Source organism: Pteronotus mesoamericanus, unplaced genomic scaffold, assembly GCF_021234165.1.
Source record: "Pteronotus mesoamericanus isolate MK-2021 breed Mesoamerican mustached bat unplaced genomic scaffold, CSHL_Meso_final contig_27, whole genome shotgun sequence".
NCBI lineage: Eukaryota > Metazoa > Chordata > Mammalia > Chiroptera > Mormoopidae > Pteronotus > Pteronotus mesoamericanus.
Window position 1 is genome coordinate 17,225,046 of NW_026555115.1, and position 26,283 is coordinate 17,251,328.

The following is a 26,283-nucleotide window of genomic DNA, read 5'->3' on the forward strand; positions in this document are numbered from 1 at the left end:
CTCAAGACCAGCCCTCCTCCCCAGGCTCTTCATATGGGCTAGAGCCTTCCTGCCAGGAGACTCTGCCAGGGAAATGGCTTCCTGCCAGGGAAATGCCAGGAGAGGCCACATACTTTCAGCAACTTCTCAAGATTCCTCAGGACATGAAAGACATGAATGGGATGGGTAGTAGTGTGGGGCCTCCCAGGAAGCACAAAGGGGAAATACTAATGACTTTATACATTTTACTAAGTGTGTTTTTCATGGGATTGTAATAAATATTCCTTTTAAAAAGGGTCCAAGGTGAAATCAACTTGGGAAATGCTGTGTATGTCAGTTTGTCCTCTGAATAGCAGTTACCAGCTGGGGTTAGGACTGCAGCAGGTTTATTGAGGGGTAACGCCTGAGGAAGGTGAAGGGGGAGGAAGCAGGAATGAGCAGGAAAAGCCTCCAGACTGGGATGCTGGCAAGACACTTAGGAAAGAACAGAGTTGGACAGGATGGGATTCACACTGCAATGCACATCTGACAAGGTCTTGGCCAACCCCATGGGGACCTCCAGAGCCAATGCCAGTTAGAAGAGTCCTGCATTAGGCCCAATGCCAGGGTCTAGTGCCCCCATCACTTAGTCTCTGGTGGGGGTGACCCAAAGCCAACAACCTCAGCCCTCGGGTTGTCAACCACTGGTCAGCATGTTCTCTTTTTTTTTTACAATTGAGGTATGGTTTACATACAATAAAAATTCACCTTTTTGATGTAAGGTTTTATGAGTTTTGACAGACACATACAAGTCATATAACCCCCATCATAATCATGATATAGAATGTTCCCATCACCCCCAAAATTTCCCTCAGGCCCTTTGTCATCAGATCTCTTCCCAGACCCAGCCCCTTGCAACCACTGATTTGTGTTTTTCCCCTATAGTTTTATCTTTTACAGAAGGTCATATAAATAAAATCATACAGTTTGTAGCCTTTTGGATCAGGTTACTTTCATTAGAATAATACATTTGGGACTTTTCCATGTTGTTGCCTGTATCAAGATTTATTCCTTTTATTACATTGCTTAGAATTACCACAGTTCGTTCACCAAGTAAAGGACATCTGGGTTGTTTATACATCTTAGTGATTATGAATAAAGCCTCTACAAACAGTTACATACAGGTTTTTCTCTTAAATAAACATGCAGGAGTGAAATTGTTGGATGATAAGTGAGCCATTTAACTTTGCCTGAAACTGCCAAACTGTTTTCAAAGTGGCTGCCCCATTCTGCACACCCACTAGCACTGAATGAGCGCTGCCACTGCTCCTGTGCTGTTGGGGGCTGTCTGCACTGCTGCAGGCAGAGTGGCATCTCATTGTGGCTCGCACTCACTTCTCCTTCACGGCTAACGACTGGAGCTGTTTTCATGTGCTCACTTCCCATCTGTGTAGCTTCTCTGATGAAGTGTTTGTTCAAATTTTTTCCTATTTTTTGACTGAGTTGACTCATTAGTAATGATTTTTTAAGGGTTAGTTATATGTTATGGATACAGGTCCTGTATAAGATAGGTGTTTTGCAAATATTTTTTCCCAGTCATTTCATTCTCTTAACAGTGTTTTTGTAGGGCAAAAGTTTTGGATTTTGATCAAGTTCAGTTTATCATTTTTTCTTTATTGATTATGCTTTTGGTATTGTATCTAAGAAATCTTTGCCTAATCCAGAAATGTTCTTAGGTTTTCTTTTAGATGTGTAGTTTTAGGTTTTACAATCCTGTCTATAATCCATTTTTTGCTATTTTTTTTCTGTGATGCAAGGGATAGGTTGAGTCTTTCTCCTTTCTTTCCTTCCTCCCTCCCTTAGTTCCTTCTTTCTTTCCATATAGATATCCAATCATTTATGCCCCATTTGTTGGAAAAAAACTATTCTTTCTCTTGCTTTTTAGGAAATTTTTAGGAAATTGCTTTTGTTCCTATGCTTAAAATCAATTGACCATATATTGGGTCTATTTCTGGACTCCTATTCTATTCTATTATGCTCTTTGTTTATCTTTTCACCTGTACCACGTAGTCTGATTTCTGCAGCTTTTTAGTAAGTTTGCAATCAGGCAGTACATAACCTCCAATTTTGTTCTTTTTTGAATGTGGCTATTCTAGGTTCTTTGCCTTTTCATATGCAGTTTAAAAACACCTTGTCACTTTCCACCAAAAGGAAAAAAAGGCTACATCAGATTCTTTCTTGAAGAGGGATCTGCCACTGGGTTCAATAACATTAAGCAGGCTTCTGAACTGTAGTGCTTCTCAGGGCCTCAACTGTGCACTGGGATTCCTCAAGAGGGAGAGACAATGTTTCCTAAACCTGTTTGACCATGGAACAATTTTCCTTTTTCTCATGGGACTAATGCTGTATGATGGTACAGTATTTTCAAAGTGCTTCCCCACCCAGTGGGTCATAAAATAAGTCTTTTAGAACCAATAAATAGTATAGAATAGAAAATGCCCTAGCATGTTGCTCTTGGTAAGAACGGGTACTGAATATTTTCTCTTAATTATGTGTGCAGGTGGGGGTGTATATGTACTAGGACACAGTGCAAAGGATCTTTCTTACTGTGAATCACACCTGAGAAGCCTGCAGAAACAGCTCTATGGAAAGCACTTTGATTCATGCTTCCACTTCAGTGCATCCTGGACTGACCTCTTCATCTGTGCCCTGGCCCATGTCAGCTCTTTCCACTCTCTCCCTACAAGCTGGCCCTCTCTTACCCAGCCTCCACTCTGCAGCTTGAGCAGTCTTTCAAAAGTGCACCTCTGGTCCCACACTCCCTCCGAAGCTTTCCCACATCCCCCATCACATGTGGAATCAATGCCAAACTTCTTAGCCTGGCACTCAAGACTCTGTGCTACCAAGCCCACCTACTAACTAACAAGTACTTTCTGTCTTCCACAGCTTTCTTCCTATATCCTGTGCTCCAGCCAAATTTCCCACTCTGCAAGCACACCCCATGCTTTCTGACCTCCAGACCTTTACATGCACTTTGTCTTCCTCTTAGCGTGCCCTTGGTTGCCACCACTGTCCAGGGCAATCCTGTCTAGTTTTCAGTTCTGGGATTTGCCACCTTCTCTGAGAAGCCTTATCAAATGACTCTGTTAAAAGTACATTTTCTCTTCTCTGCACCTATTATGGGTATCACCCTCTGTCCCTCAGCCTTTGGAAATGCCAAGACGATCCGAAATGACAACTCAAGCCGCTTTGGGAAGTACATCGACATCTACTTCAACCCCAGTGGGGTAATTGAAAGTGCACGCATTGAGCAATTTCTCCTAGAGAAATCCCGGGTCTGTCATCAGGTGAGGCCTGCTGCACTGGTCTTGGGGGCAATCTCTATCTGCTTCAGGATGAGGAGTCAAGGAATTGGGGAGGCTTCCAAGAGGGGCCCCCTTCCATCATGCTCACCCTGCCTTCCCTCTTCCCCAGGGACCTCCTCAGCCCCACCCTCCAATAGATCTTAGCTTGCTGCCACTGAACCCTACTCTTACCCTGCGATGGGCCTAGAATTGGATAATAATGGTCTTTGCTCAGTACTCAAGAAAAAGAAATGATAGGACTTTCTGTCCTAAATTTTCCATCCATATAATTTCTTTCTTTTTTGGTGCCTACTACTCCTCACCTTTACTGGAATTAAGTCTGAGGCTGGGGCAGTCCCCAGCTGAGGGTCTGTATCCTGACATCACTGCTTCCATTATGACTTCAGGGAGGGGGGCTTCGGGGCTTCCAGGAAGTGCCTGAGCGAGATGGGTTCCCTGGGCAGGGTGGGTGGCTTTAACACAAGGCTTCAGACCCAGCCTTAGCCTCATGGTCCAGCTGTCTGTCAGGTCAATGCCAGAGATATACCTGGCAGAAAGGCCTTGGAACAGAAGCCAGGGCAGGACTGGGGCAACAGTCTGAGGCCTTCCAGCCTCAGGGAATTACTTTCAAGCTTTATAGATCGCCTTCCTCAACAGGCCCTGCAAGAGCGAAACTACCACATCTTCTACTCCATGCTCATGGGGATGAGCTCCGAGGAAAAGGAGCTGCTGCGCCTGGGGACGCCCTCTGAGTACCGCTACCTGACCTTGGTGAGGCCCTCCTTGCCCTGCCTCACCCCTACCCACCTCTCCTGGTGCGGCTCCACTCCTCTCCCCATGTTTACATCTCCCCACCCTGCTTCCCCCTGCCCTGTGCCAGTCTCTTTTATCCCTTTCTGCCCCTCCCCTGCCTCCACCCATACCTCCACCCCCCCACCCCCCCACCCCACCCCCCACCCGGCCAATGACTAAAGGAGAATGAGGAAGGAGGGCTGGTGTGCTGGTGCCTGTTCAGCCTTTGCTTTAGCCTCAGAAAAGCCCAAATTCTAATGGGATCCCCTTTTTAGTTCCCCACCTCTACTTCCATGGTTGGTTCCCACTTTATAACTGGCAAAGGCTACCCTTGTCTGAAGCTTCCTTATTCCCGCAAACTGATGGTCCTTCCCCACAAATCTCACCTTTTTGGAACCAATGAATAAAAGTCTTGTCACCCAGTAGGTCACGGGCAGTCATCTCCATGCCTCTCCTCTGATTTCACTACAATCACCATCCTGTGGGTACATCTAGAACTTGAACTCCAGAAGAGCAAGGTCTTTGCTTGCACTTGCTCTGGGCTGCATCCCTACTTTCTCAGCTCCTCCCTACATTCCCACCTGGGACAGTGCAGCACAAAGGGTTCTCTGCTCGTGTTTTCTGACAAGGGAAGATGAGTTCCACCTCTTGAATCTCTCTTCTGTGCAGCTCTCTCTCTCGTGTTCAGCACCTCAGCCCTTGCCTGGACCATAGCAGGACCCTGTGTCTATCCTCTGACCTAATTTGTCACCTACCCTCCTGGCTTGACAACTACTCTATCATTTATCTTACAGACTTTCCACATGCAAGTCTGATGGAGCACACCTCCAATGACAATTCTCCCATGGCCCTGTAGAATGGTTTCCAAGTCCCTTCAGATCCTGCCATCCTTGGACCTCTTCACCTCACCACTAACCCAACCTCCTTTGTAGTCTTGGCTCCTGCCTCCCACCTTCCCACTCAGCACCAGCTGTTCTCTGCGTAGACCTCTCTCTTCTCAGTACCCCTGTAAAGCTCAGCATGTGGGGCCAGTTCCTTAGAAGCTTTACCCCACTTGTCCACAGACTGGCCCTACCTGCTTTGGTCTTGGCACCTGTAGCAGTCTATGAGACAGTCATCTGCTTCCTGCCTGCCATTCCTCCATACACTGCACTCAGGGCAATGCCAGGTCTCTTTATTTCTGAATTTCTAGCAGTACCACAGAGCCTGGTACAGGGTGAATCTTGGAAAGTGTTTCTTAAATGAACTCATGATATTCCCCAGAGAGGGTAAGCAAAGCAGGTGTTACTATGGATGGGTGACAGGCTGAGGCTCAGAGAAGCTGAGTGACCTGACCGAGGCCACACAGCCACCAAGTGCCAGTGTTAGCTACAGAGCCCAGCACTCTGTGTTTGTGCCTCTGGTTCTGCCTCCAGAGGTACTTTTGTATGTTTTCTGAGCTTGGGCCTCCTGGTGGCCCCTCAGGGTCCACCCACAGCATATGAAGTGTCAATTATCAGGGTATTTGGCTAAGTCTGAGGCTCCTCTGCCTTGTTGGCCCTACATGAAGGAGGTGGGGTGTGAATAACATCTACAAAAAGCTGAGGGGCCCAATCCTGCAGGGGAACTGCACTTCTTGTGAAGGGCTCAATGATGCCACGGACTACGCCCATGTGCGCTCAGCACTGAAGATCCTCATGTTCTCTGACTCTGAAAACTGGGATCTCAGCAAGCTGCTGGCAGCTATTCTCCACCTGGGGAACGTGGAGTTTACAGGTAATGTTCCTCTAAACAGCAGCCCCTGGGGAAAAAGAGTAGGGGAACCAGGAAAGGAAGAGAAAGGAATTTCTCAGGGTTCTTACCTAAATAAAGAGCCCACCGAAGTCATATGGTCTAACCCTGTCCTGGAAAAATGCATTGAACGTTTTAGCTATAATTTTGGTGGCCTTGTGGGATTAGGGAAAAGATATTAAAGATTAAGGCACTCCAAATGCGAACACTTGATCCATCACCCCCCCACTTCAAGCTGGGACTCCAAAGTCCTCCCCCCTCAGGGTAAGGGAAGGGCAGAGTAAACGGAGCCATGCATGAACCTGCAAACCAGTTCGCAAGCACTCAGGTGGTCTGGGGATTAGAGTGTCCTGGACTGTTAGCTCCACAAGCACCTGACCTAGAGGACAAAGTGAGAAGACTAGCATACATTGAACTAGAGTCCTAAAGGAAAAGAGAAAGAGAATGGGGCATAGGCAGTTATTTGAAGAGATTATGGCTGGCTCTGGGACTAATGAAACACACCAATTCACAGAGTAGCAGGGAAAGGACAGATTTTTAAATAAATTGTTCTGGAGCAAGTGGATGTCCATGTAGAAAACATGAACTCAGACCACTGTCTCATACCATGTAAGGAAACCTGCTCCAAGTGAGCTGTAGCAGGTGACCATGTAATCTATCAACCAAACTGGATACTTCTGAGAGTGAAATGTGGATGCTGACAAACAGGGCCACCAGGACATGGAAGAGGGTTCTAAGTATGTTGAAGAAATTAAGCCAGACACAAAGAATGCAGACCTTTATATAACACTTACACAAAGTTTAAAAACCAGGATTAATATATAGGTAACAAAAAGATAAAGGAAAACCAAGGAAGTGATTTCCGTGAAAATTAGGAGAGTGGTTACTGCTAGTGGAGAAAAACACAGTCTTCACAGGAAAGGACCATGCTAAACTTTTGGTATTGGTGAGGTTCTGTATTTTGACTGTAGTAGTGGTTACACAGTAATGATGCAATAATTATTGTAATACACCTTTGGGTTTTATGCACTGTTTTATCTGTATGCTTTATTGTACAATTTTTTTAAGTTGAAAAAAAAATACAGAAACATCACACCATCCTCCCCAATCCTGACAGACCTAAGGTGGGGATTGACTCATGGAGAAGGATCTTGAATTAGGGAGGCTGTCAGGAGACTTGCCATAGGGCTAGGCCCAGCTTACAACGGTGTTCTGTTAATGTTTGCTTATTTGGCTGAATGAACAAGTGAATGCCCAGGTTTCTGTCGACAGCAGAGTGGGTTGAAGGGGGATGATGACCCATCTCTTCCCTTAATAGACCCCCCGACACGTGCACCGCTCCCACCCAGCCCACCAGGTTCTGCCTGGAACAAGCTCAAATTTCTTCAAACTTCCTTTTGACCCCAGGCCCTGATCTCAGGAGAAGAGTGGGAGGGATAATCACCTGGGACACTGGTTCCCTCAGGAAAGCCTGAGGGAAGGGGCTGCCCCAGGCCAGGTGCTTACTGGGGCTTCTGTCCGGTTACTTTAGGATGTTTCACCACTAAATGTTAATACTTCTCCCTGCAGCTGCAGTCTTTGAAAACCTGGATTCCTCCAATGTGATGGAAACACCTGCTTTTCCCACTGTGGTGAAGTTACTGGAGGTAGCCTGGCTGTTGTGTCTGCCAGCTTCCATTTTTGAGGAAACCCCAAGGCCCTGGGCTCACAGACCCTTGATTCTCATAACCCTTCCCAGGCTCCTGCGTCCTACCCCTCTCCTAGGCTCTCAGCTCAACCCCTGCACCCTTCTCTGCATTGCAGGCCTTGGAAGTAGGAACGAGTGTGAGCTAACCATTAAAAAAGCAGCAAAATGACATCTCACTCTCTACCCCACTCATCCCTCTGCTCTCCCAATGACCTTACTCTGGACCTTCCCTCTCTCCCATCAAACGTTCCTGCCTACGTCGTCATCCCTAGGGCTTCTTCATGAGCCATGCTGTTGTGGAAAAGTGAGATGTGCTTGCACCATCAGCATCCAGGATATTCCAGAGTGAAATGGAGCCTCCACTCGGAAGAACTGCAGGCACAGGCAGAGAAATGTCTTTGCTCTGGGGACATTGTGATGTCCTCTATATCATACCCCATGGCCATTCTGGTGGGGAATTAATAGAATCAGAAGGGGGAAAAAGAGACAAGTGAAGGAATGAAGGGAGGGAGGGAGGGAGAGGAAAAGGGAAGGAAGGAAGGAAGGAAGGAAGGAAGGAAGGAAGGAAGGAAGGAAGGAAGGAAGGAAGGAAGGAGAGAGGGAGAGAGGGAGGGAGGGAGGGAGAGAGGGAGGGAGAGGGAAGAAGGAGAGGGAAGAAGGAAGAGAAGGAAAGAAAAGGAAAGAAAAGGAAGTCATATTAGGCACCTTTTGCTGCTCATGTTCTTCATGTAGGGCAGGGCTCTTAGAAATTTTGAGTATTTGCCTGCCAAGTCTTCCCTTCATGGTAGGGGCCTTGGCCTGTCCAGACTCACTCCTGCTGTCTCAAGCCTGCAACCTCCAGGCAGGAGGGACCTTGGCTGAGGAACATCCAGATGCCCACGGCCTGGCTCAGAACCCTCCCTGCCCATTGTTTTTCCAGGGTCCACCCGTCGGTAATGGGCCCTTCCTGAGCCCCCAGGAGATCAGTGTAGGGCTGGGCAACCAAGCAGCCAGTATGCTCAGGACCCACCCAGCTTGTGCAACCCTCCTGAGTGCTCTGATGCCCCAGTGCTCACACTGACCATCAGCCGGGGTCCACCCAAGACACCGACTCTAGTCCCTATCTGGCCTGGCCCTAGTCACAGGCATCTCCCTCCCTCAGGCCTTGGACATAAGGTGTTTGGTCATGAGAGGGAATAAGACATAGCACAAGCAGGTCAGAGTCCTGGAGCCAGGCTCTGCTGCATCAGCTGTCTACCTGCCTCCCCAGGTGAAGCAAGAGGCACTCCAGGACTGTCTGACCAAGCACTCCATCATCATCTGTGGGGAAACTGTCACCAGGCCTCTGAACATCACCCAGGCTGCAGACCGAAGGGATGCCTTTGTCAAGGTGCAGAGCTGTGGGAGAAGGGGCAACTACCTATTAAACTTGGCTCCTTGGCCTGTTGTTGGAGAGTAAGACAGGGCAAGAGAGAGTTGGTCAAGTCCCTATTCTGCCGATCACCTGCCTGCTGACTGTGGGCCTCCTAGCCTCTCTGGGCTTAGCTTCTTGCTATTAAAATAGGGATGATATCCTTCAGTGGATCCATGAGATCCAGTGTGAGTACACCCTTTCTGTGTGAACTTGGAGAAAGGGGAAGCCTTCTTCCTATGCTTTAAAGCTCATTTGTTATATCCATGTCTCCTCAGGGCATCTATGGGCACCTCTTCCTGTGGATTGTCAAGAAAATCAATGCTGCAATTTTCACTCCACCTGCCCAGGACCCTAAAAATGTGCGAAGGGCCATTGGCCTCTTGGATATATTTGGCTTTGAAAATTTCTGGAAGAATAGGTATGAAGATCTTAGTTCACCAGTTTTCAGAAAATGGAAAATAATCTTAACTCTTAACTGACCAAGCTAGAGGATAGCCATTCCTTCCCTGCTGGACTCTCACTTCCAATCATAGGTGCCAGGGTGAGTCCACTGGAAAGGCCCACGTCTTTCTGCAAGGAGATAGTCTGTGCATGTCCCCTGGCACCCACAGCACATCCAGAGAAGGCCCCATAGCTAAAAGCATCCTAAAAGCCAGGCTATGGCCCCAGCATTTGTCACCCTTCTTGAGCCATCTGCTCTTCTCATGAATCTGAGTGAATGATGTTAGGGTGAAAGTGAAATCAAAACATTGATTTGACTGCATCTTTAGGTGACATATCAAACTAGGTATTAGGAGGAAGGTAGAGGATTTGTGGGCCATCCCTGATTTTTTACTTTGGTGGGGTTAGGCCAAGGCAGGATACCTCTGACCTAGTGTCCTAGAACCCCCAAATGGATGCTGAAGAGCTGAGCAGGAGACAGGTCAGGAAAGTGATGCTCAGTGGTGACTACGATGAAGGCTCAGGGATGGAGACAATGGTGAGGAAGGGAGCCAGGCTATGGAGACAAATCAGGACAGTTGATGCTCTGGTATATTATCAAGTGGCAGAAGGAGATCAAGTGAGGAAAACAAGGACTGGGACAAGTAAGCAGGAAGCATCCTATATGCAATCTAGCTTAGTCAGGTGAGCCTGACTCATTAAAGGACATGGAAAGACAGAGCTTATGACCAGTTCCAAGAAGTAAAGGCCTCTAGGCACTGTCAGAGGAGCCAAGAGGCTGGCCTGACCTTCACATGACCCTTCCTAAAACCCAATCTCCACATGAAGTCTGAGGGGGCGCTTTGGTGAGCCAAGATTATCAAGACACAAGCCATTCCCAATGCAAGCATACTAGGATGGCAGGCTCCCTCGACAAGCTGTGCAAGCCAGGCAGGTAGCATGGGACGGGCTGGCAGAATTAGACCCAATATGGTGGGAACTCTAAGGCACAGTAATCTGAAATACAATCCAGATCATTGGTTTCTGTCCCCAAGAGGGACAGCTAAGGAGACCAAGCATACTTTTGGAAACCTTAGAGGACCATGAATAGTTGGTTGTGGGGGATCTGGCCATTTATGCAAGGACCCCTTCTTGAAGGAGCCACAGGTTGGGTTTGTGAGAGGGCTACAGTTTGGGGGCCTGGTGAAAGGTGAGTGCTGCATCACCCAGCACCCAGTGAGTCATGTCTTCTGCAAGTGTCCACTGAGCCCTCTCCAAGCAATGTATTGAGAGTGGGGAACGTGGCCCACGTGTGTCCTCACCTCTTGGCTTAACAGACCTTGAACCAGCAGTCTAGGTATGATAAGGTTCTGCATAAATCAGCACCCCATCTTGAGGCAGAAATGCCTAAGTGTGACCCAGGGGATGAGCTGATTGAGCTGGGCCAGGAGGAAGGAGAGGAGCGGCAGCCAATGTGGGGAGGCTCAGAGTTAGGGAAGAACTGGGTGCCTCCACAGCACTTTGCAAAGTCCAGAGTGGTGTGGGGCCACTTCTTGGAACACAAGCAGGCTTTCCACTGTGTCGCTATCTGTCTGGATCCTAAAAATAACCAGAAGCCTGGGGGTGAGGGAGACAGGGAGCTCGGATCTGCACATCAGGAAGCTTCCCCTAGCGGCAAGTTGAAGAAGACTGAGGGGCAAGGTTGAAGCCTTATGAGGCCAGTACCATGTTCCAGGTGAGCAACAGAAATGGTCTCTATCTCCTAGCAGCAGCAGGAATGAAAAGAAGTAAATAGGTCAGGGTGCTGTGTCGGAGAGAGCATGGACCAGACTTTGGAAACCAAGTGGGGGGGGGAGGTAGAGAGGGGTGTCAGGCTTGACTCCTTGGTTTCTGACTTGAGCCAGGAGTGACCTCCCAAGGTGGGGAATCAGAAGGAAAAGCAGGTTGGAGGATTAGGGCAGGGGTAAGGAGTATGTCTGATTGATGCAGAGAAGCCCAGACGTCAATACTGAGTCCCCTGATGCTCCTCTCATACCAACCCCACTTAACCATAGGGCTGGGGTTGCTGCAGGACACTTGGTTTTCCAGGAATTATTTCCATGTCAAGATAGGCAGACCTGGCAGGAAACTAGGGGGCTGATAAGGTGCTGAAGGCAGAAAATTAATGGTATGCCTTCATCATTAAGAGCCTTCTCCTTTCCTGTAGTCTGTTTGCCATGGGGTGAAGAGGTAAGGTGATAGGGGTAGAGTCAAAGAGAAGAGGGAGGGTACATGTCCGTGTACTCACGGGGCTCTATGGAAATGGGGATGTGCATGTGTGGGCATACACATGTGGTTCTGTGCAAATGGCTGGTGACCCTGTGGTTCATACCAGCCACAGCAGGAACAGAACTGACCCTTCTCCACCTCTAATGATGGCATTGCCTCCACAGCTTTGAGCAGCTCTGCATCAACTTTGCCAATGAGCACCTGCAACAGTTCTTTGTACAGCACGTGTTCACTTTGGAGCAGGAGGAGTACCGCTCTGAGAACATTGCCTGGGACTTTATCCACTACACCGACAACCGGCCTACCTTGGACCTGCTGGCCTTCAAGCCCATGAGCATCATTTCCCTCCTGGATGAGGAGAGCCGCTTTCCACAGGTGCATGCCCGGGCCTACCAAAACTCTGGTTGAGATACCCCATATGTCTTCTCTTGGAGATTGGGAAACTCCCCAGGGGTGGCCCATTTGTTCTGGGATTGCTGAAACCTTTGATAGGAATTAACAAACCAGCCCCAGCATGTCTTCCAACCAGACCCCCTCACTTTTAAAGCCCACCTCAGGTACCCCCACCCCTGCCCCTGAAGGAAGACCTTCTGATTCTACCACTCCCACTCCCCAGCACAATGACATCTCAGTCACTGATTATTTAGATTCAAGAACACACCCCAAAAGAGGGCTTCCTAAGCATCTGTGGTCCAAGAGAAGGAAAAACTTTTATTCTTGCCCTTAAGGAAATCTGCCTTTCCATGAGGAGATGGACCCTCAAATGCACGCAGTGAGAGCTGTGAATCCAGAGAAGGGGAAACCAGGGCTGGGGTGCCTGATGTTTGTAAGGACGGGTGGACCCAGAGAGTTGGCAGTGGAAGTTGGCAGGCCCTATATCTGCTCTGGTCTTGCCCTCACTCATTGTGACAAGTCACTCACCTGTGAGCATCAGTTTCTTGCCTGGATAAAGGCCATCAGTCATCCTGACCTCAGCTGGTTTTGGTGCATGAGGGAGCCCCTGAGCCCTGTGGGTATGCTGGCAGACCTTCCTGTGACTGGGCTCTGGGATCTCAGCCCATAGGGTATCTGTGTTCTTCCAGGGGACAGATACCACCATGCTGCAAAAACTGAATAGTGTCCATGCCAAAAACAAGGCCTTCCTGCAGCCCAAGAACATCCACGATTCCAGATTTGGCATTGCCCACTTTGCTGGCGAGGTGTACTACCAGGTAGAAGGTAGGTGCAGCTCCTCACCACACCCCCTTCCTCCAAATCTGGGTCAGGTTCCAGACAGGCCACAGAAAGGAGGCTGGGATGCTTAGGTCATTTTGCAGAGCTAACAATGTGAAAGAGGGACTCAAATAGACCAGGAATGTTTTGTTTTGTTTGTCATGGTTCAATTGATGTATAATTCACATACTATGAAATTCAACCATTTTAAGTATACAACTCAGTTTTTACTCAGGTTTTTAGTATATTCACAGAGCTATATAACTACCGCCACAATTTAAAATATTTTCATAACCCCCAAAAGAAACCTCCCATTAGCATTCATTCTTCATTTCACTCCAACCCTTCCCAGCCCCTGGCAACCACTCAGTTCTCTCTCTATGGATTTGCCTATTCTGAACATTTCAGATAAATGGAACCATACAATATGTGGTCTCTTGACTAGTTTCCTTTATTTAGCATCGTATATTCAAGGTATATTTATGTTTTACCATGTGTCAGGACTTCATTTCTTTATATTGAAACCTAATATCCCACTGTGTCAAAAATATCACATTTTGTTTTTTTAAATTTTTCAAATACATTTATCTCCATTTTCCCACCACCGCTTTCCCCTTCTCCATCCACCCCCACCTCCCACCCTCAATCCTTCCCCACTTTGGCTTTGTTCATGGGTCTTTTATACATGTTCCTTCACTTGACCCTTCCCCTTCTTTTCCCCGTTACCCCTCTCCCTCTTTCCCTCTCATAACTGCTGGCTTGTTTATCCTTTCAATGTTGCTGGTTGTATTTTTCTTGCTTGTTGGTTTTGTTGATTAATTCCACTTATAGGTGAAGTCATATGGTATTTGTCTTTCACTGCCTGGCTTATTTTGCTTAGCATAATGCTCTCTACTTCCATCCATCCTGTCATGAAGGGTAGTAGCTCCTTCTTTCTTTCTGCTGTGTAGTATTCCATTGTGTAAATGTACCATAGTTTTCTGAAACACTGATGGGCACTTAGGTTGCTTCCAGTACTTGGCTATTGTAAATTGTGCTGCTATGAACATTGGGTGCATAGCCTCTTTTGAATTGGTGTTTTGAGATTCTTAGGGTATAATCCCAGCAGTGGTATTGCTGGGTCAAAAGGGGGTTCCATTTTTAGCTTTTTGAGGAAATTCCACACTGCTTTCCACAGTGGCTGCTCCAGTCTGCTTTCCCACCAACAGTGTTCTAAAGATCCCTTTTCTCCACAGCCTCGCCAGCACTTGTTCTTTGTTGATTTGTTTATGCTGGACATTCTGACCAGTGTGAAGTGGTATCTCATTGTGATTTTAATTTGCATCTCTCACTAGTGATGCTGAGCATTGTTTCATATGTCTCTTTGTCCTGTGTGCATTCTCCTTGGAGAAGTGTCCGTTCAGGTACTTTGCCAATTTTTTAATTGGATTGTTTGTCTTCCTAAAGTGGAGTCATATGAGTTCTGTAAAGATTTTGGAAATTAAACCTTTGTCCAAGGTATCATTAGCAAATATATTTTCCCATATGGTTGGTTCCCTTTCCATTTAATTTTCCTGATATTTTCTTCAGCTATGCAGAAGCTTCTTATTTTGATTATTCTTTCCTTTATGTCCCTTGCTCTAGAGGACATATCGGTGAAAATATTGCTGCATGGGATATCTGAGAGTTCCCTGTCTATGTTCTCCTCCAGGACTTTTATGGTGCCGTGACTTATATTTAAGTCTTTTATCCATCTTGAGTTTATTTTTGTGTGTGGGTCGAGTTTCAATTTTTTGCATGTAGTTGTCCAGCTGTCCCAACATCATTTGTTGAAGAGGCTATTTTTACTCCATTTTAAGCTTCTGCCCCACTTCTCGAGTATTAATTGACAATAGGGACGTGGGTTTATTTCTGAGCTCTTTATTCTGTTCTGTTGATCTATGTGTCTGTTCTTATGCCAGTACCAGGCTATTTTGATTACAGTGGCCTTGTAATATAGTTTGATGTCAGGTATTGTGATTCCTCCTACTTCGTTCTTTCTCAAAATTGCTGCAGCTATTCGGGGTTGTTTATGGTTCCATATACATTTTTGAAATGCTTGTTCTATATCTATGAAATACATCATTGGTAGATATTTTAATAGGGATTACATTGAATCTGTAAGTTGTTTTGGGTAGTATAGACATTTTGATGATATTAATTCTTCCAGTCTATGAACACAGAATATGCTTCCATTTATTACTGTCTTCCTTAATTTCTTTATTCAGTGTTGTGTAGTTTTCTGTGTACAGGTCTTTTACCTCCTTGGTTAAGTTTATCGCTTGGTACTTCATTTTTCTTGTTGCTGTAGAAAAGGGGATTTATTTCCTGATTTCTGATTCTGATATTTCATTGTTGGTGTACAAAAATACCTTTGATTTCTGAGTATTGACTTTGTATCTTGCTGTTTTGCCAAATTCACTTACTAGGTCGAGGAGTTTTTGATGCAGGCTATGGGGTTTTCTATGTGCACTATCATGTCATCTGCAAACAATGACAGTTCTACTTCCTCCTTTTCAGCTTAGATGCCTTTTATTTCTTTTTCTTGTCTGATCGCTGTGGCTAAGACATCCAATACTATGTTGAATAGAAGTGGTGGAAGTGGACAGCCTTGTCTTGTTCCCGATCTCAGTGGGAAAGCTTTTAGTTTTTGTCATTGAGAGTGAGGTTGGCTGCAGGTTTTTCATCTATGCTTTTATTATGTTGAGGTATTACCCATTTATTCCCACTTTGCTGAGTGTTTTTATCATAAATGGACGCTGTATCTTATCAAATGCTTTTTCCACATCTATTGATATGATCATGTGATTTTTGTCTTTCCTTTTATGTGATGTATTATGTTTATTTATTTGCAAATATTGAACCATTCTTGCATCCCTGGGATGAATCCCACTTGATCTTGGTGGATGAACTTTTTAATGTGTTGCTGGATATGGTTTGCCAATATTTTGTTGACAATTCTAGCGTCTATGTTCATCAGTGACATTGGGCTATAGTTTTATTTCTTTGTTGTGTCTTTATCTGGTTTTGTGATTAGGATGATGCTGGCCTCATAAAAAGAGTTTGGGAGTCTACCCTCCTCCTGGATTTTTTGGAATAATCTGAGAAGGGCAGGGGTTAGCTCTTCCTTAAATGTTTTGTAAAATTCTCCTGTGAAAACATCAGGCCCAGGGCTTTTGTGTTCTGGGAGTGTTTTGATTACTGCTTCAATTTCACCAGTTGCCACCAGTCTGTTCAGGCTTTCTCCTTCTTCATTCAGTGTTGGAAGGTTATATTTCCCTGGAAATTTGTTCATTTCATTGAGGTTTTCAAATTTATTGGCATAGAGTTGTTTGTAGTAATTTCTTACAATCCTTTGTGTTTCTATAGTATCAGTTGTAATTTCTCCTCTTTCATTTCTGATGTTGTTTATTTGGGTCCTCCTTTTTTTTTTTTTTTTTTTTTTTTTTTTTTTGATGAGTCTCCTTAAGGCTTGTCAATTTTGTTCATCTTTTCACAGAACCAGGTCCTGGATTTATTGATCCTTTGAATTGTTATTTTAGCCTCTGTGTCATTCAGTTCGGGCTCTGATCTTCATTATTTCCTTCCTTCTACTTGCCCTGAGCTTTGTTTGTTGTTTCTCCACTTCTTGTAGATGGAGGGTGAGAGTGTTTATTTGACATGCTTCTATCTTTTTAAGGTAGGCCTGTATCGCTACAAACTTCCCTCTCAGGACTGCCTTCTCTATGTCCCATAGGTTTTGGACTGTTCTGTGTTCATTTTCATTTGTTTTCAGAAACATTTTGATTTCTTCTTTGATCTTATTGTTGACCCATCCATTGTTTGATGGCATAGCATTCAGTCTCCATGAGTTTGAATGTTTTTGAGTTTTTTCCTTGAGATTGGTATCTATTTTCAAGCCCTTGCAGTCTGAGAAAAATGCTTATGATTTTGATTTTCTTGAATTTGTTGAGGATTGTTTTGTGTCCTATCATATGGTCTATCTTTGAAAATGTTCCATGTGCATTTGAAAAGAATGTGTATTTTGCTTCTTTGGGATGAAAAGTTCTATATCTGTCAGTTAAGTCCATTTGATCTAACATGTCATTCAGTTCCACGATATCCTTGTTCATAGTTTGTTTGGAAGATCTATCCATTGTTGACAGTGAGGTGTTAAAATCCCCTGCTATCTGTGTTTTTCTGTCTATATATTTTTGAAGTCCTCCAAAATTTTCCTTATATATTTGGGTGCTCCTCTGTTGGGTGCATATAGGTTTACAATGTTTATCTGTTCTTGATAGGTTCTTCCTTTGAGTATTCTGAAGTGTCCTTCAGTGTCTCTTTTTATGGCCTTTGTTTTGAAATCTACTTTGTCTGATATAAGTATTGCTCCCCCTGCTTTTTTTGCTGTCCATTTGCTTGGAATATTTTTTTTCCATCCCTTTACTTTCAGTCTGTGTAGGTCCTTTGTTCTGAGGTGGGTCTCATGTAGGGAGCATATGTGTGGATCATGTTTTCTAATCCATTCAGCTACTCTATGTGTTTTGATTGGAGCAATCCATTTACATTTAAAGTTATTATTGATAGGTACTTATTCACTTTTCCTTTTGTACCTGTGTTTCTCTCTTCCTCACTCTTTTTCTTCATCTTCTTAAAGCAGTCCTTTTAGCATATCTTGCAGTGCTGGTTTGGTGGAGGTGTATTCCTTTATCCTTCTTTTGTCTGGGAAACTACTTATTTCACCTTCCATTTTAATTGAGAGCCTTGCTGTGTAGAGTAGTCTTGGTTCCAGGCCCTAGCTTTTCATTACGTGGACTATTTCTTGCTATTCTCTTCTGGTTTGTAGTGTTTCTGTCGAGAGGTTAGCTACTAGCCATAATGGGGCTCCCTTGTATGTTACTACCTGTTTCTCTCTTGCTGCTTTTAGGATTCTCTCTTTGTCTTGCATATTTGCCATTTAATTATGTGTCTTGGAGTGATCCTCATTGGATTCCTCTTGAATGGGACCCTCTGTGCTTCCTGGACTTGTGAGACTTTGTCTCTCCTCAAATTAGGGAAGTTTCCCATCACCTATTAGATGGATATTGTTACATTTCAGGTTGTCCTGCATTTTCCTCAATGCCTCTTCATTCTTTTTGAGTCTTTTTTCATTTTCTTGCTCTTTCTGGGAGCTTTTTTCTACCTAGTCCTCCAGCTCACTGATTCAGTCCTCTGCTTCATCTAGCCTGCTTTTGATTCCTTCTACTGTGTTCTTCAATTCAGAAATTATATTCTTCATTTCCTCTTGCCTCTTATTGATAGTTTCTATGTCCTTTTTCATGCTGATGTAGTTTGCAGTAAGTTCCTTGTAGTTCCCCTGTAGTTTTTGGTAATTCTCTTTGAGCTCACTGAGCTCATTGAACCTCGTTAGCAACATTGTTTTGAATTCAATATCTGATAGTTTACTTTCCTCATTTCATTTAGTTCTCTTTGTGGGGATTCCTCCATTCCCTTAGACTGCGGGGTGTTTCTTTGTCTTCCCATTATTTGGGAGACTCTTCTTTTTTGCTTCTGCTTCTTAAATTGATCTGTCTTGACTTCCTGACTTTGTGATGTGAACTTGTATGGTAGGAGACTGATGTTTTTTTTTTTTTCTTTCTGGATCTGCTTCTGATGATGTCAGATGTTGACCACATCTGACCTTAGGCAGACTCTTCGCAACTTTCAGGAATCTACTGTGGCTTTCTCCCTCAGTTGCTAATATAGTCACTCTGCACTCAGCAGTCAGGCTTAGGCGCCACAAGGCAAGGCAGAGTCCCTCTTGGGGACAGGGTTATTGTGCCCTTTCACGCTGCTGCCGCTCAGGGCAGTGGTCTCCCTGAGCAAGGTGGCTGCTGCCATATGGGGGAGAAGTCAGCACTGGGATCTCACCAGCTAGTCCCTCAGTTCTCTCCCCAAAGCCTCCTTCCCCAGTCTCTCCTCAGGTGACTGTAGCCCACTCTGCTCCCATTTTTGTCAGAGCCCAGGGTAAGTGGCCACAAATAAAAATTTATGTGTTGGCCCTTTAAATGGCTTATTGTGTCCCCAGCCGCCCAACTCTGGCAGAGAGCATCCCTGTCACTTTTCTCAGCTGGCTTTTTGATGTGTGCTTTTTGGGCTCTGGTGCTGTAGGCTGGAGATCGCCATTTATGGTTTAGACACCATTCTTCTCAGGGGGATTCAACTGGCCATTTACATAGCCCTCTGATGCCACCTCACATGGGGGCCCAGCCCATCTTCTCATGTCTCTACTGTACTCCTTACCAGTCAGGTTGTGCCAAAGCTGATTCCTCTGTCAGTCCAAGGTTACAAGGCTCCTCTCTTACTATTGTTCAGTTGTTTGTTCCAGGTGATTTCTTCACAATTTATTTGTAATTCCAGATTGGTCCTAGGAGGAGGTCAGGGTGACTTCCATTCACTCCTCCACCATCTTGCCCTCCCTCACCTATATCACATTTTATCCACTTATCAGTTGATGGACATTTGAGTTGTTTCTATTTTATGGCTACTATGAATAATGTGTTTGTTTTCACTTCTTTGGGGTTATATACCTGTGAGAGGAATTGCTGGATCATATTTTTTAACTTTTTGAGGAACCACTAAACTGCTTACCACAACAGCTGTACCATTTTACATTCCTACCACCGATGTATAAAGGTTCCATTTTCTCCAGATCCTTGTCAGCACATTATTGTCTTGATTATGGCCATCCTAGTGAGTTTACAGTAGTGTCTCAGTGTGTTTTGATTTGTGTTTCCCTGCTGCCTAACAATGTTGAGCATCTTTTCATGCGCTTATTGGCCATCTGTATATCATCTTTGGAGAAATATCTACCCCTATCCTTAGCCCATATTTTAATTGTGTTGCCTTTTTATTATTATAAGAATTTTTAATGTATTCTGAATATAACTACCTTATCAGATATACAATTTTTAATATTTTTCTGTGTGTTATCTTGATAGTGTTTTTTGAAGCACGAAAGTGTTGATTTTATGAATTCCAACTTATTTTTTTGTTGTTGCTCATGCTTTTGGTGTCATGACTTAGAAAATATTGTCCAAGCCAAGATTTACCCCTATGTTTTCTTCTAGTTTTCTAGTTTCAGCTTTTACATTTAGGTCTTTGATCCATTTTGACTCATTTTTGTATATATTGAAATACAGTCGAGCATGGTTTTGATGGGAGAAACAAGGCCTGGGGTAGTCAACCCTGTGGTGTGCTTAGAAAAGTGAGAAGATGGCCAGTGTGCAGTTGAAGTCAGGAAATAAGGCCAGCAACAGTGTCACTCTGTGGCTCGTATGGTTTCTGTAACTGGAGACTTGCAGTCACACTGCTCAGTTGGAGAGACAGGCAGCACACTCTCACTCTCATCGCTCCCAGCTCTGTGAAGGCCTTTTGCATTCCTGAGCTCCTGCTGCAGTCCCCTTACTCTCACAGGCTCCCATCCACTCTCCCACCCTTAACTCAGTCTCTGCAAGCATCACACCAGGCTGTGCAGGTATGCACAGAGCACCCCACTAAAAAGTGGGGTGACTTAAAAAGCAGGAGAAGACCTTGGCTGGTGTGGCTCAGTGGATTGAGTGCCAGCCTGCTAACCAAAGGGTCTCTGGTTCGATTCCCAGTTCAGGACACATGCCTGTGTTGTGGGCTAGGTCTTCAGTTGGGGGTGTGCAAGAGGCAACCACACATCGATGTTTCTCTCCCTCTTTCTCTCTCCCTTCCCTTCTCTCTAAAAATAAAATAAAATTTTTAAAAGAAGAGAAAGTGGGAGAAGAAAGTTGGGGTCATGCTCATGCAGGAGTCAACCCTCAGAGTCCCAGGGGTAGAGCCTCTCAGACAATGCCTAGCCCTCATCTGGCCTGGCTTGAAGAAGCAACCTCATCAGCTATTTCCCAGTGAGACTCTGTGCCCAACTTCAGAATGAGCCCATTCTTGCCCATGATGAGAGTAGAGGGGTGGTTTCCTCTCTCCCACTGTGTTAGTTGCCTTGGGTTGCCATAGCAGAGTTCTATAGATGGGTACAGAAATTTATTCCTTCACAGTCCAGAGGCTAGATGTCCAAGATCAAGGTGTAAGGAGGGTAGGCTCCTTCTGAGACCTTTCTCCTTGTAGATGGAATCTCCTTCTGGTGTCTCTTCTGTCTTTGTGTATGCCTGTGTCTAATCTCATCTTCTTACAGGATACCAGTCTTAAGGATTAGGACCCACCAGAATAGTCTCATTTTAACTTAATCACCTATTTAATGGCTGTATCTCCAAATATAGTCACATTCTGAGGTACTGAGGGTTGGGACTTCAACATACGAGTTTTGGGGAGGCACAACTCAGCCCATAACATTGCCCCTCCCCAATATCTGGAGGCTCAGTCTTCAGGCCCCTGGCTCTAGCAGGACCTTCCAAGACCCCCAGAGTAGGGCTGATGAACGGCTTTGGGGATACCAGGCTTTCAGGGTCTTCTTAGTGAATTACACACATGCTTGCTTCCTAAACATGTCTGCTAAAGTGCACACATGTTCACACACATACACATATGTTCACACACATGCAACACACTGCCTGAAGGCACACATTCATTTTCAAGATCTGTGCAGTTTAAACTCACAATGAGGAAGGAAATAGCTTCTGAGAAGCTCATAATCATTAAGTCACATGGATGTGCTTGGGGCCTGTAAACCAAGCACTGTTTAATTTCTTTCCTTCTTCCCTTTTGGGCGTCCAGAAAAAGCACAGTAGCTAGCACCCTCTTGCTGGTTTCACAGAAGATTTGGAAGTGGTCGCTCCTGCACAGAATGGCTGGCTGGCAGAGGTTGGGCATACAGACTCTCCCAGAACTGCCTCTGGTCTCAGGGGTGATGGCAGGAGTGTTCATACTTTCCTCTCCAGGTCACAAGCTCCCTGGCTAAGACCAGGCTGCCAGATTTTCAAGAATTGGTGGGGGGTGTTAAGGGGGTCTTCTTCACTTCTTCCTTTTCCTTTTTTTCTTTTTTTAGCCCCTTTATGAAAATAAGCAGTTGTCTGAGTCAGACTTGCCTAAGGTCACCCAGAAATTTTGTGGGCTGAGTCCTGATGCAAGTCCCCCAGCCCCTCACTATGGTAAATCTAAACCTCAGGGTGCATGGACATGCTGTCACTGTGGCCAGTGGTTGGTACCTGGAGTATTGGCAGTTAGGTCATGGCTGTGACTGGGGAGAGGTGGAAGGAAGTGGACTCACTGCTGTCCATGGTATCCATAGGCCTGCACCCAGGGAGTGCTGTGGCTCATGGAGGAAGTAACAAGTCCTTGGACCATCCCTGAACTGAGCCATGAGTCCAAGGGAAAGTCTGCCCAGGGGGAAGCAAGAGGAGGGCCTCATCTCACCTGTGGGCCAGGAGAGCCTCGTGGAACAGATGGTGCTTGGTCTGGTCTTGAAAATGACTAGGCATTGACCTGAGTTATTCGAGAGGAAAGAGTGTTCTCAGAACAGTTTGTGGAGGCCAGAGGCAAGGGAAAATGGAGAACTTCCAGGGGCAACTGGGTGCCAGGGGAGTGCAGGGCCCTGACAGCCACAGTCAATGAGAAAGGAGGACATGAGGAAGATGTACACTGGTGGCAGAGGAGCAGAGAAAGGGATCAAGTTGAGATGACATGGCAACATGTGGTTTTAGGTGTTTTGGAGAATGTATGGGACATAGAGAAGCCGAGTAGGTAGAAAAAGGGCAGGAGACCATCAGAGGAGTTCAGACAGAAGGAATGGCAGCAGCTTAGCTAAGGCAGATGGTGAGTTGGGGGGTTGATGGGTTTATCGGTCCATTTGACCTGACTTGGTACTGGGTGCAGACAGTGGGTGCCATGCCTCAGTGCAGTCATCTCTACTGGCGGGACCCAGAGACAGAGGGAGGGATGAGGGGTGAGTTCAGAGGGGGCTCCTGGGGCCAACAGTAAAAACTGAGTTGGCCTGACAGGTGGTCTCTTCTTTCCTCACAGGCTTCTTGGAGAAGAATCGAGATGTGCTGAGCACAGATATCCTCACCCTGGTCCACTCCTCTCAAAACAAGTTCCTGAGGGAAATCTTCAAGTTGGAATCGGCAGAAATCAAGTTGGGCCACGGAACCATTCGGGGGAAGGCAGGGATCCAGTTCTTCAAGGTGGGTCCCATGGTCGTCTCTTTCAGTGCTACTCTGTCCTTAAGACCTCCAGGATTGCCTGGGGTCTGGGTTTCTCAGTCTAGGCACAGAGCTGAGTGAAAACATGAGTAGGGGTGAGGGGCATGAATGTGCCTGTGTCTGAGTATGTGGTGATCTCGCCAAGGTACATCTGCTTTTGTTAATATTGTTATGTGTCTATACTGATCTGTGTGTATGTGTGTTCTGACTGCTGTATGTGTGCATGGTTGTGTGTGGTGTCTCTGGTATGTGCACGTGTTTTTGTGGTGTGTGTGGTGTCTGTGGTATGTGTGAGTGTGAATGTGGGTGTGTAGTATGTATGTGTTTGTGGGATATGGGTATGTGTATGATATATGTGTGTATATTTTGAGTGGTGTGTGGTATATTGTATGGTTGATGTGTGTGCATGTGGTATGTGTATGGTATCTGTGGTGTGCATATGACGAATATGTGGATGTTGTGTTTTGTGTGGTGTATGTGGTATGTGTGGTATGTGATGTTTCTGTATATTATATGTGTCCTTGTCGTGTGTGTGGTCTATGTGTGTGTGCATGTAGTAGTATGTGTATGGTATCTGTGGTACATGTGTGTTTTGTGTATGTGTGTATTATTAATGTGTGTGTTTTGTGGTGTCTGCCTACCCATAGCCCCCACCCCACAACAATCCCTCTCATGCCTTCATCCCTTAATTGTAACTCTTTCAGAAAGGCCCTGTGAATCTTCTGATGAGGAGCCTCACCCCTGCCCTCAGGAGGCTGAGCCAGCTGAATGGCTGAGGAATTGAAAAAACAGACAAATCGTCCCCCTCTCTCCATACCACAAATTCAGCACTGGCCACACTGAAGTGCCCTTGTCATTTAATCAGTCCCTCTCCACCTCCCCTGAGGCCTCCAAGTCCATGGCTATGTAAAATGCAGGCCCAGGGAGGCACCCAGGGGCCCTGAGGCTGTGCAGGAATTACCTAGGTCTGGAACCAGGTGGAGTCATGCTAGACTCTGCACAGCTAAGGACGGAGCACAGCCTCATTCTGTCCCTGCAGGTCTCCAGAATATGACATGGGAGTTTCAGGGAACAGGATAGTAGTGGAGAAAAAAATGCACATTATTTTGCATACCAGGACAAGAGAAAAATGCTGCCTGTTGTTATTAAAAAGCCCAGTGATTGCATGCTCTCCTCAGAGGTGTTAAGGTGTGAAAACCTTTGTGTCTCCAGACTGGTGCAATCTGGCAGTACACAACTTTGTTCAGGTGCATTTGACCTCGGGAAGGTTTGATCAAGGAACATTGCTCAAGATTAGCATTGTACAAAATACACACTGCTCATGGTGAGGGGTTTGAGCTTTTCTCCTCTGCCTTACAACCATAATTTAATACATGTGTTTCAGACTGATGTATTTACTATAACGCATGCAATGAATAGTATAAAACATTCAAAAAACCATAAAAAACCTACACAAAAATTGAAAATGTAGAAGGGAGAGGTAAGAAGTGAATGTTCCCAGTTCTAACATTCTCTTCTCACCCTGGTACATCATCTTGCGCATCCCACTTGGGAGACCACAACTCTAGACAGGAGGCATTTGCCCCATCTTACTCCCTTCTGAGTTCTCAGTATCCAACTGGGGAGGCCTGCAAGCAGTAGGCTTTTGAGGAACCTCTGATGAATAAATGAATGCAGCTCTCCTAAAACTGGATAAGTCAGCATTTGTGCTGCCTGTCACTACCAGAACCAATAAGTAGAGACAAAAATTGAATCTTTATGGGTGCTTTACTCAGATGCCTGTGATCTGAGAAGACGGTAGGTTTGTACCCTAAAAATCCATCTTAACATTTCATCTCAAGCAGACCTTTTTCATAAGGAGAAGAAAAGAGTAGGTAAAGGGTTTGGAAATCAGGAAAAAGATTAATCAGATAAAATCTGCAGTCCAGCGATTTTCCTAGCATCCCTTCATCTGCTGACCAGAAATTCTTTACTGCATCCTGGTCTACAGATATTCTCTCCCTGGAGCACAATGGCTCAGATACCTGGATTGCTTGCAGTCCTCCTGGAGCACAAAGGTTGAATTGCTTGCAGGCTTCTTAGAGTCAGGGTATGTCCAGTCATGCATTCCAGTTCCTGGAAGAACAACTTTCTATGTGCATTTATCACTAAACCTATTAACTATAACTAAAGCTAAAACTTTTTAACTCGAGTTCCCCCATCACTTCTCCCTGTGGGACCTTGAAGAAGCCCTCACTGTGCTATGGGTCAGCTCTGCCACGGGTGGTAATCCCCAAAACCCCACTTGGACCCTGTGCTTCTGCCCACAGTCTGCAGACTCTGCTAGGCGGCCTGCCACTTTGGCAGGGCAGTTCAAGCAGTCCCTGGACCAGCTGATGAAAATCCTGACCAACTGTCAACCCTACTTTATCCGCTGCATCAAACCCAATGAGTACAAGAAGCCACTGGTAATGAGGGGAGGTCGGGCACACAGGAAGGGAGGGAGCGGCTACTGGATCAGTCTGATGGCATGTAGGACCCTGTCACTCCCTTTAGCAGGGCCTGGAAAACATTAGAACTATTCTCTGTCCCTATTTTATAAGTGGGACACTGAGGCAAGGTGACCATTGCAGGCCATTCTCAGGTCAGTGACCTACAGGGCTTGGATCACCCAGACCTCAGGCGTCTTCAGCCCTGTAATTTGCCTGCTTGTGCGCTTAGCCTGGTGCTTTCCTTTTCAGAGCCCGTTTTCTCTTCTGTGAAGTTAGACCTGCATCTGCCTGCAGGGGGCAGCAATGATTGCACTTGATGCTTTTGGCACAAGTGCATAAGTAAACTGCACTCAGTAAGGGCCACAAGAAGTACTGATTTTAGAGGCTGATGACCACTTCTGGTTGCCCTTGGAAAGTGACTTTATCCACTTCTGTGTGGTGTGGGATTGGAGTCTGCTGCCTGCCCAGGAGCCCCTGACCATGGGCTTGGGAATCCCGCCCAGCAGCTGCAAGTACAGGACTCCCAAAAATGGGAGGTGACATCTCAAAAGAAATAAAGTGACTCAAAATATCTTATAAGGGAAAAAACATTATATTAAATAAAGTAACATTTGGGGGAAAAAATTACATGAAATTGAGGCTGTCCTAGGTATTTCAGTATGTATATTCCTGATAGGCACAGTACTCAGATGTTAGGTAAGAATGATACTCCCGGAGGCCCTCTGCCCACACCCTCACTCCCTACCTTAGGAGCCAGACAGCTGGGCAGGGCCTGAGGCTACTGCTCAGGACCTCACAGATGGTAGCTGCT

General features: G+C 45.7%; 1 protein-coding gene across 1 annotated transcript in view; it reads left to right on the forward strand.

Annotated features, from left to right (window-relative positions):
- Positions 1-26,283, forward strand: part of MYO7B (myosin VIIB) — a 116,872-nt gene that overhangs the window by 28,311 nt on the left and 62,278 nt on the right. Inside the window, exons 7-16 of the mRNA XM_054575055.1 lie at positions 3,163-3,305; positions 3,960-4,073; positions 5,696-5,849; positions 7,434-7,510; positions 8,801-8,920; positions 9,220-9,362; positions 11,797-12,007; positions 12,715-12,850; positions 22,823-22,983; positions 25,311-25,448. Of these exons, the coding sequence (XP_054431030.1) occupies positions 3,163-3,305; positions 3,960-4,073; positions 5,696-5,849; positions 7,434-7,510; positions 8,801-8,920; positions 9,220-9,362; positions 11,797-12,007; positions 12,715-12,850; positions 22,823-22,983; positions 25,311-25,448 (1,397 nt within the window). The remainder of the gene's footprint in view (positions 1-3,162; positions 3,306-3,959; positions 4,074-5,695; positions 5,850-7,433; positions 7,511-8,800; positions 8,921-9,219; positions 9,363-11,796; positions 12,008-12,714; positions 12,851-22,822; positions 22,984-25,310; positions 25,449-26,283) is intronic.